Source organism: Microtus oregoni, unplaced genomic scaffold (genome assembly GCF_018167655.1).
Source record: "Microtus oregoni isolate MIOR12 unplaced genomic scaffold, Mior012 000088F_ref0000325, whole genome shotgun sequence".
In the NCBI taxonomy this organism is placed as follows: domain Eukaryota; kingdom Metazoa; phylum Chordata; class Mammalia; order Rodentia; family Cricetidae; genus Microtus; species Microtus oregoni.
Window position 1 is genome coordinate 2,459,812 of NW_024544555.1, and position 11,116 is coordinate 2,470,927.

The 11,116-nt window shown below is 39.3% G+C and overlaps 1 protein-coding gene across 2 annotated transcripts in view; it reads left to right on the top strand.

The window, feature by feature from the left end:
* Positions 1 to 10,691, top strand: part of LOC121442245 (RNA-binding protein 27) — a 72,821-nt gene extending 62,130 nt beyond the window's left edge. For both annotated transcript variants that reach the window (XM_041643710.1, XM_041643712.1), the window contains 2 exons: positions 5,799 to 5,909; positions 7,356 to 10,691. In XM_041643710.1, the coding sequence (XP_041499644.1) occupies positions 5,799 to 5,909; positions 7,356 to 7,439 (195 nt within the window). In that variant the 3' untranslated portion in view covers positions 7,440 to 10,691. The remainder of the gene's footprint in view (positions 1 to 5,798; positions 5,910 to 7,355) is intronic.
* Positions 10,692 to 11,116: the final 425 nt, after the last annotated feature.

The following is an 11,116-nucleotide window of genomic DNA, read 5'->3' on the forward strand; positions in this document are numbered from 1 at the left end:
TTATACCATGACATGCATGTGGAAATCAGAGAACAAATTTTGGGAATTTCTCTCTTCTATCTTATGGGTGCCAGGGTTCAAACTCAGGTCATCAGGCCTGGTAGCAAGCACCTTTATCTACTGAGCCATTTCACTGAACCTCCTCCCCCATCTTCTCCACCCCCTTACTCCAGATATCTTACTTGAGAAAAATATTTCTAACCCCATTCTGTGTTAAAAGACGGTGATGCAGATCATGATAAGGAAGGCCTCACTTACATGAAAATGTATGTGAGTGGTACTGGGGAGATAATTTAGTTGGTGGAAATCATAAAGAACTGAGTCTAGATCCCTATCAGATGTAAATATAGGCCAGCAGAGTACACCTATAATCTCATTGCTGGGCTAACAGACAAACCCTGAGGCTTGCTGACTAGTCAGACTAGCCTGTTGTTGAATTCAGGGCTCAGTGAGAGCTTCTGTCTCAAAAAAGTAGGAAAATGTACTGGGAAAGACACCAGTGTCAGCCTTAGACTTTCACAAGCAAATTCATACCTGAACACATACAGAGCCACAGAAACTAAACATAATATATGCAGTCCAGGTTATCTATAACAACATAGGAACATAGTTTTTTTAGATAGAAAGAATGGATTTTATTATTTCTTATTCTATATACATGGTCATCAAAATGTCACCAGTTTTAAAAAAATTGCTACTAAGTGGAGATACCTTTCCTTGTTTTCATGAACACTACACACTTCTTTATGACTGGTATGTGTGACTTGCTTTATTGAACAAATGTGTAGCAACAGTGACGGATGTGACCACATCATTATATTACCAAATATATGTAAAATTTTTAATATATCCCCTGACCAGACTGTTGATTTTTAGCTCTGGTGAACAATCTTACATGGCAAGGAGTTGTGGCTGACCTCAAGAAGCTGATAGACTGACTATAGGACCTGATGGTGGCCTATACTCCAAAGCTAGTAAGAACAGAGAACCCTCAATTCTCTAGCTCCACAGAATTAACTTCTCAGAACTGGAATGTGCTTGGATATAGACTTTCAGTCAGTGAGGCCTCCAGATGATAACACAGCCCCAATGACATCTTGAACACTACCTGATGCTGTGAGCACGGGACTCTGCTAAGCAGAGCCTGGATCCCCACCATGAAATTTAGTCTGGCATGCTTTCAGTATTTGTTAGGGAACATAGATCTTTATAGTGTATACCAATAATTGGCAGACTTTGGACCTAGAGAGATGACTCAGCAATTAAGAACATTTCCTACCTCCCCCCTGGGATAGTGGTTAAGACAGGTTTCCTCTACCTAGCTGTGGTTATCCTAGACTCACTGTGTAGACCAGGCTGACCTTGAACACAGAGACCCACCTTCCTCTGCCTCCCAAGTGCTGGAATTAAAGCGTGTGACACACTCCTGGCTTCAGGGCATGTTCTTGAAAAGGACTCAGTTGCCAGCACCCGTGTTGGGTAGCTTACAACCGCCTATAAGTCTAGTGCCAAAGAATTTTCTTCTCTTTCCTCAGGGACCTGTAGACACAAGGCATACACTCACAGATCACACACACATAAATATGAATAAAGACATTTTTTTTTAAAGTTGGTAGACTTATTCTTGTAAAGAGTCAAGTTGTAAAATATAGGCTTTTGTGGCCTACAAATGGTCTCTCTCATGTTGGACGTTCCTTTCCTCTGGTTCTCTCCTGCTCCCCTCCCCTCCCTTTTGTTCATTCTGCTTTTCCTGTTTATTTACATGCTTTCTTGAAGTTTATTGGAATCATCTCATGTGGTCCAGGCTCGCGTCTCAAGCTTTCTGTGTAGCCAAGACATAATTAGATCTCCTGTTTATCCTGTCCACCACCAAACTGGCTTTGTTTGATTTCGGAGCTGAGGCAGGGCCGGGCTTCAGAAGCAGGGTGCTGAGTGAGATACAGTGGTGTGTCCTATAGTCCTCACATTTAGGAGCTGAGGCCTTTAATCCCAACACTTAGGAGGCAGAGGCAGGTGGATCTCTGTGAGTTGAGTCCAGCCTGGTCTCTAAGAGCTAGTTCCAGGACAGCCAGGACTGTTACACAGAGAAACCCTGTCTTGGGGTGTGGGTAGGGGGATGATCAAAATCAATGAGTCCAGGAAAAGCTTTTTAAAAAGAATATGTTCTTTATGTCACAGGGATCTGAGGACAGTAAAGATCTATTTTTGTTGGTGCTGTGTTTTTTTTTAAGAGATTTATGTGTGTACTTGTATACGTGTGTGTGTGTGTGTGTGTGTGTGTGTGTGTGTGTGTGTACACATGAATGTACATGTATGCAGGTGCCCAACAAGACCAGAAGGGGGCATCATATCCCCTGGAACTGTAGTTACAAGTAGTTGTGAGGGTGCTGGGAACTGAAAGTACATCTTCTGGATGTGCAGCAAGTGCTTTTAACCTTTGAGCAGTCTCTCTTGCTCTTGAGTTTTTTTGTTTGGTTGTTTGTTTTGTTTTGAGGTGGAGTCCTATGTAATTCAGGCTGGCTTCAAACTCACCATATCACCAAGGCTTGCCTTGATTTACTGATCCTCTTGTCTCTATTGTCCAAGTGCTGTGATTCCAGAATGTGCCACCATGCCTGGCTAATGCTAAAGAGGTTTATGAAGAATTCTCATTAAGGATTAATAGTTTAATTCTGAAGCTGATAATTTTAAGTCATAGAGTCTAGTTTAAAAGACACAAACAGGACAGGCACTTTGGCACTTTCCTTCACCCCTTCTTGAAGAGATTTGACTGAATGCAGTATGGAAAACTGTTCTCTTAAATGTTGAGACTGTTTGGGCCGGGCAGTGGTGGTGCATGCTTTTACTCCCAGCACTCAGGAGGCAGAGGCAGAGGCAGGTAAATCTCTGAGTTCGAGGCCAGCCTGGTCTAGAAGAGCTAGTTCCAGGACAGGCACCAAAACTACAGAGAAACCCTGTCTTGAAAAAAATCAACAAAAAAAAAAATTAAAAAAAATGTTGAGACTGTTTGGAGTACACAGAGGAATTTTTTAACTAGAGGGCATTAAGTTGTCTGTTGTTGTTTTGGAGAAGGCTCTCACTATGTCACCCCGATTGGCCTGGCATTCCCTATGTAGACTAGGCTGGCCTCAAACTCAGACGTCTGTCTGCCTCTGTCTTCCAAGAGCTGGGATCACAGGTGTGCACCACCATGCCTGGCTCTAACCACACAATCTTTTTTTTTTTTTTTATTTATTATGTATACAATATTCTGTCTGTGTGTATGTCTGCAGGCCAGAAGAGGGCACCAGACCTCATTACAGATGGTTGTGAGCCACCATGTGGTTGCTGGGAATTGAACTCAGGACCTTTGGAAGAACAGGCAATGCTCTTAACCACTGAGCCATCTCTCCAGCCCCATAACCACACAATCTTTATTGTCAGTGTGCTTCATTTGTTCTCCTCAGTGGGGTAGGGCATGGGTACTTGAATTTTTTCTCTTCTTTCTTAATTACAAAATAACATATACTTGCCTCAAGATGCATCTGGCTACATGTAACATAATTTGAAAATGTGAGCTATCCTTTTTTGAGTATGAGGTGTATATGTATGTGTGCATTCCTGTGTTTGCATTTGTATTTGTACGTGCCTGTGGAAGCCAGAGGTTTGTTGACATTAACTGTGTTTTCCTCTGTCACTTTCCATTTTACTTTTTGAGACATGGTCTCTCAATTGAAATTTGGAGCTTATTGTTGCAGCTTAGACTGACTGGCCAGCATGCTCCAGGGACCTGCTTCTGTCTGCCCTTGCTTTCCTTCCCAGCATTGGGGGGTCACAGATGCTCTCTGCTACTCCTAGTTTTTATGTAGCTGTTAGGGATCTGAACTTAGGTCACCAGAATTGTTGACACAGCAAGTGCTTTAACTACCAAGCCTTGGCTCCTGTTTTCTTCTCTTGTCTTTCCTTATAGTTTACATTTATTTGTCCTGTGTATGTGATGTGTATGGGCACACATGCTACTGTGTACTGAACTCAGCTTTTGGGAGTTAGTTCTCCTTTTACCATGTGTACCAAACTGTCACACTTGGCAGCGAGCACCTTACCTGCGGAGCCATCTCACTCACCTTCTATTTTCTTTCCATTTAAGAATTTTTAGGGGAGATTTTAGCATTACTTAAACACACAAACTCCTACTATGTTTCTCTTCTGCTTTTCTGCTATGTTGACAGCCATTTTTTTCTTCATGCTACCAGAATGTCTGCAGCAACCACATACACCACAACTTCCAACAAGAATATCCAAAGGCTAAAAAAAAGGAGGCTGTGTTTCTTATGCCAGTTTTTAAGATACAATAGTCTTCCTAACAAACGTTTTTAACTCCCTCATCTGACTCACAGCCAGTGATGTGTTTTCATGTCAGCCATAAGTGTCTCTCTCTCTCTCTCTCTCTCTCTCTCTCTCTCTCACACACACACACACACACACACACACACACACACACACATCTGCATTGATCCTTTCTGAGGGAAACTTACTGTGATTAACTTAAACTACTCTTGAGTTGCCCTCTAAGCAAAATTGTCCTCAGATTCTGTTGAAATGGAGAAAAGTTGAAGTTGTTGATTGTGGAGCAGTGTCTTTCATGGTGTTCATTGAAGAAAACTTAGAAATCTGAAATATAAAAGGAAGTAAACAATACCAACCTCAGATATGTTAGAATTTTGTATGTAGGGTGGGGGGCTGCTGCTTATGACATGGCACCCATATACTAGGAGGTCAGCAGACAAAATTCAGGGGCTGGTTCTTGGGAATCAAAGAGGTCATCAAACTTGTGGGGGTGAGTGCTTTAACTTGCTGAGCCATTTCACTGGTCCACCTTAGACTTTTTGTTACTAATTTAACTGTTTTCATAAAACATATATATATACGTACATCATTTAAGTCTAGAAATATAGTTTAGTGGTACAATGCTTGCACACAGTTGTATATAACATTCACAAGACCATGGGTTCCTTCCTTTATATAAAGAAATAAGTTAATAAGTAGAATGTCATCATTGACATTTGCTGAGAAGTAGTTAGAAGGTTGCACTGAGGAAAACACTGAGGGGTTAGGATATAACTCTTAGAACATTGCCTAGTGTGTGCAAGACCCTGAGTTCAGTCCACATTGCTACCGAAAAGAAAAGAAAAGGAAGGAAAGAAGGAAGGGAACAATGAACAAATCAAGTTGGGTTGGGACAATGTGACTTTTAGATTGGATCTCATTCTGTAGTCCAGACCCTTTCTGGCACTCACAATATAGCCAGGCTGGTCTCAGCCTCCAGGGTGCTATAGGTGTGAGACACCAAGCCCAGCTCTAATTACCATTTGTTGAATGGATAGCTATGGAATTCTGAGCATTTGAGAAAAGAGAGTGAGCATTATGTCTCACATCTGTAACCCTAGTGCTTGGGAAAGTGAAGCAGGAGGGTTGAGAGTTCATCTCTGGAAAAGAAGTTATGGGGAGGGGCTAGGAAGAGCTTTATCAGACAGAACTGAAAAAATGCAGTGCTGTGACTGACAGGAGATGATCATCTTTAAGGTTTGGTATGTAAAATCAAAGTCGGAGGTTGGTCATTGAATGAAGAAAGTATTTGTTATCCTCCATCCTTCCTTGCACAGTAGAGTGACTGTAACACAGCAGTGGTAAGGCACCAAACATAGCAGTTGCCTTAACTGAAAGGCCCACCTTACATCATTTTTAAATAGCACAGTGTTTGAAGAAATCCTTAGTAAATACAAGTGCATACTTATGTATTCTTTTAAAATACACTTTAGGCTGCAAACCAAGCATCAAAATTCAAAGACCGTCGGCTACAGATATCATGGCACAAGCCCAAGGTACCATCTATATCTACTGAGACTGAGGAAGAAGAAGTCAAAGAAGAGGTAAGTTCAAACATTAAAATAATATTTGAATTACAGTACTTCCTCTCTATTTTTTATATTAAATACTATACATTTGAAAATAGGTACTTTTCTTTCATTCAGTAAGTTAAAACCACTCTAAAAGTGATAGTTAGCCACTTAAAATATGAGAAGTAATTTTGTATTTTTGTATTCTAATTGGTTTATTTAAGAGAACATTGAGCCCACAATGTAAATTACTTCTGATTCTGTTAATTTTGCTTTTAAAAGAATCAAGTTTTTCTAGTTAATGAAATATGTTCTGACTATATGGACAAGTTTATATAACAAAAACAGGAACGTTCCCAGTTTAGGAAGAAAGTAGGTTTTTCATGTTGGTGATGTTTGTAGATACTTCTACTTTGTGTCAGATTTTAGATTTTTATAAAAGATGTGGAATGTCATGTCATGCAGAAAGTTAGCATATCCGCTGCTCACAAATCAATGATAGATATCCCAAGAAAAATTGGGACAGTTGCTGATTTTCCTTGCTTTTGTTAATGAGATAAAATCAGTTTTAATTATTTTTTAATTGACACTGTACAGCCAGGCGATGATGGCGCACGCCTTTAATCCCAGCACTCGGGAGGCAGAGGCAGGCGGATCTCTGTGAGTTCGAGACCAGCCTGGTCTACAGAGCTAGTTCCAGGACAGGCTCCAAAGCCACAGAGAAACCCCGTCTCCAAAAAAAAAAAAAAATTGACACTGTACATATATTATGTATATATGTACACAAATATATATATGTATATACAACACATAAATTGATTAACACTTTCTAAACATCCACTAATACTTAGTTTTGTTCTTTTGCTTTTTGAGACAGGGTTTTGCTCTGTAGTCCAGGCTACCTTCAAACTCACAAACTGCCTCCTCCGTCTTCCAGGTGCTAAGATTATAGGCGTGGACTGAGATGACTGACTTCCACATAGTGTTTTATTTTCTTAGTGTTATTGGAATGGGAATCTCCTATTAATGTTTTCAGTATAAACAGGATAAATAGTAGTATCCATTTTTAAGGTGTGTTTTGGAATATGGGGAGGAAAATGGGCTAGAAGGTACAAAATTAAAGTCAGATAGAAAACAAATTCTAGTATCCTGTTAGAGAATTAACCACATTTTATGACAGATTGTAGTATTGTGTTGCATAATTCAAGATCTCTATTAAGAATGCTAAGTGTTACCATTACAAAGAAACAAACATCTCTGTTGTGTCTGAGTTGATCAATACATAGTGTTAACTGTGGCAAGGAAGCACGTGTTCTCCATATTAAAAGATGGGGTTGTTGACTGGTTGGTAGTTTTTGTTTTGCCCTGAAAATAAACTACTTGTCTATTTTTGTAAACCGATAAACTAGTCTGCTTATCACGTGGCTGGTTGACCTTGAGTTTGTGCACAGCTAAACATGTACCTTCTCCTTTCTTTAGGAAACAGAAACCTCGGATTTGTTTTTGCATGATGATGATGATGAAGATGAAGATGAATATGAGTCTCGTTCATGGCGAAGATGAAATTTGATATGCGAGCTGTGTAATTTTTAGAAATATTGTTTAGAAGAACAACTTTTTAAAATTATTTAAAGAAGTCGATGAGCCAAAAAATTTTTTTTTATTTTTGTCTTCAACACAGTAGGTTTAAGGACAGCAAGTTGCTATTCAAACACATCTTGTAATTGTCTGTGATATCAAATCACCAAAGGCCATGACTTTATGCAGTTGTGAAGATCTGCAGGAGTGACTGGATTCTCTAGAACCTTACCTTCCACACCATTTGTTTCTGCTCTTGGTGCTGGATTACAATGTAAAGACAGGGTGTTCAGAAATTTTATTTTGGATTATAAATCTGCTGATAAAAATTTCATTAAATGTCAAAATCGCCTGGAATCTCTTAACTCTTAGGTGTTATGGATGGGTCGTCAGACAGTAGGAGATATTCATAATTTAAATACCCTTTTCTTTCAAGGATAGTCTTGGAAGAAAAGTTCATTTTTTCCCCTATGGAAGAGCTCACTTTATAGTCAGTCTTTTTCAGAGTTTAATGTGCAGCAGTACCTCAGCAAAACCACCATCTCTGTTCCCAGATTCTGCAGAGCTCTGGAGCTGGCTCTGTGATACTCATCCTCCCCTCACACTGGCTCTGGGGCTTCTGCCATCGCCCTTCCTTGTTTTGATATGTGGTGAGCATTGCTTCAGTTGATCCTCCCTTTTTTTTAATAATTCTCATTTTGCCTTTTGCCCCTCATTCATTCCCTGTTATCTTCCTCATCCCTTTTGATGATAGGCCTAACTTTTTAAATAAGTGTTCAGTTGGGCAATCAAGAATCAGTCATCAATAAAAGGTTTAAACCAGCACCGTTATAAATAAGTGATGTTTTGATAAAATAAAGGCAGAGTTTCGGGGGAAAGAGTTACTGGCTTCCTCCCTCTTAAAAGCTTCAGCATAGTTATAGTTACATAAAAGGGTTAAGGATATCTGAAGTTCTTTTCCTAAACTGTAACCATGATGGTGAGGTGCTGAGGTAGGGGTTAGGAGTCTGCATATCCTAGTAATAAATGCGATTCTAACTTGACATTGATCAGATGACCTTATATTTTCATAATTTTATACATTTCTGCTGTCCATGAACATATGCATACTTTAGTAGGCAGTTTCCTTTACCGTGTGCATTTTTACTGTACACTGTACAGAGTATCTGTTAGGTAAAATATACGTGTAAATTTATGTCCTTGTGTTCTGAATGTTAGATGGAAAAGCAGAGGAGCAACACTACACTGTACTGACCACTGGGGAAATGAAATGATTATTGTACATAGGATGTCACTTTTACATGTGTGGTGTGAAATTTGAAACTTCCTGTTGGCTGCAGAAGGTTCTTGGTGATCACTAACCATGCCAGGGTTTTTGTTCCCAGAAATAAAGATTGTTTCTTAAAATAGAAACAGTTCACTCTGAAACCCAAAACCATCAGGACTCTAGAGTTACATAGAGACAAGGCGTTAGATCCCACCTTCTGATCATCCTTTCTTCTTCATATTGTCTTGGAATGATGTGTCAAACACCAGGATCCTTTTTAAGTTCACGTAGTTTTCCCTTAGTAGTGGGACTTCTCTAGGTCACTGTGTTTCTGTGAACACCGAGCTGAAGTGAGCCCACTGAGAACGAACACATAGAACAGGTACCCTACACTAAGCATCTGCTCCTTACTTCTCCATCATCTCTAATGAATTTCCTTGATGTCTGTGGCTCAGTCAGTATATATTTGGAAAGATTCATTGTGGTGAATATTTTGAGTCCTGACCATTTAAACGTGATAGAGGGAACAAAGGATTTATATATTTTTTGTACAAAGTTTTTTCTTAAACTGTATAATTTTGTAAATAATTTGTTTGGGTTTTTTTTCTTTTGTGTACTAAAACTACCAGCGTATAGATTTCAATAAGAATTGTTGTATTTTTGTATTTGGAAACTGAAAATTACAGTAAATTAGTGAAGCTGTAAGAAAGTCTCCGTAGACTGACATTCGACTGAATGAGATTCCTTTTCATATGATTTTTTTAACCTTAAAATTGACATCTTTATACACTCACTGTAGAGAGAGGTGAGAATTCGTTTGACTTTTTTGTTACTGGGGCAGAGGTTGGGAAAGAAAGGTGCTAGCTAATATGAAGACCAGATCATTTTTCACTAAGATTTTGGGTCCCTAGTACAAAACTTGGGGTTTTAGTATTCCTTAAAATTAACTAAAATTCTTTTCCAATGTGTTTCACTCAAAAATGAATTATAAAATAGAGATTAAATGCACTCAAGGTTAGCACAAAATAGCTGAATATGAATATGTGTATGTGTATCTATCTCTCCCCTTTGCCCCCTCCCACCTATCCCCAACTGTTAGAATCCACACCAGGACTGGTTTCTTGGCATCTTTGTGTATAGAGAAAAGATTTAGCATTTGAGGCAGATTCTGCTGCTCCTAATGTGTAGGTGCCCATGTAGCAGAGCAGCAGTTGACAGCTGCCAGATTTACTACCAGATTTCTGCCCAAACCTGAAAAGATAACACCAAGGAATGTGAATTTTTTCTCAGTTTCTTCTTGGAGCATTGGGAAAATGTCGCCACCCACTGAGACGCTGGAAAACAGTTTTTTACAGCGAGAAAGATCCCGCTGATGGATGACTATTTCAAAAGAAAAAAAAATCATGTGAAAAGGAATAGTGTTTCCTCTCGATGTATAGTATGCCTGTATTATAGTTTTTACAAGATTGTGAACTTGTGTAATAGTATATAGGAGATATTGTTGGATTTCTAACTGTTTATACATTTAAATTCATATATGTAATGTTTGTTTTATCGATTACAATCTGAATTTCTAAAAAGCATGTTGACTTTTGCAATAAAGATGCAATATGGAATGGTTCACAATTGGGGGGAAAAGAAGAAAAAAAAGATGAAAATATTACAAATTTAAAAGAATCTGGAAAATTTATGAACCATTCCAAAAATTATAACAATCACTAAAAGAGCTGTAATTCTGGCTTGTTCTGGAAAGAAAGAAATATGAGTGTGAGCTTGTTTGTGAGCCTGAGTGAGTAGTGGATGCTTGTGAATGCTCTATGTGCCTGAGAGACTGCCGCTCTGTATGAAGTTGATTCAGTTCCACTGGTTTCAATGTTGACAAGACTTCTTCAGCAGGGTAGTCTGGACAGCAGAGGAACATGACAGCATATGCCTGTACTCTCTGCACCTGGGAGGTTGGAACAGTAGCTTGCAAGTTGAGTCCTACCAAAGTGAGGGACACTGGGAGAAAAACATGCAAGTTCAGCTAGTAAGTAACCTTAAAAGAAGGAAAAGATTGACTTATTTTATGTGTATGGGTGCTCTACCTGTAAACATGTCTGTGTACCACATGTGTCTACAGAGGTCAGAAGAGGGTATCAGAGACCCTGGAACTGGAGGATGATGGTCTGCTGCCATGTGGCTGCTGAGGGTCCTCTGGAAGAGGGGCCAGTGCTCATAAATACCGAGCCATCTCTCCAGCTCCCTGGTTAACCTTTTATAACTGTGTTTTTGGGTCGTGAATAAGTTTGTATCTCTGCCACAAAGCACAAGCAGTTTAATTAACAAAAACGTTTATTTTGGTGCTAAAGATACTCATTATGCCTCCCAACAGAAGGAGAAAGACAAGGGCCCT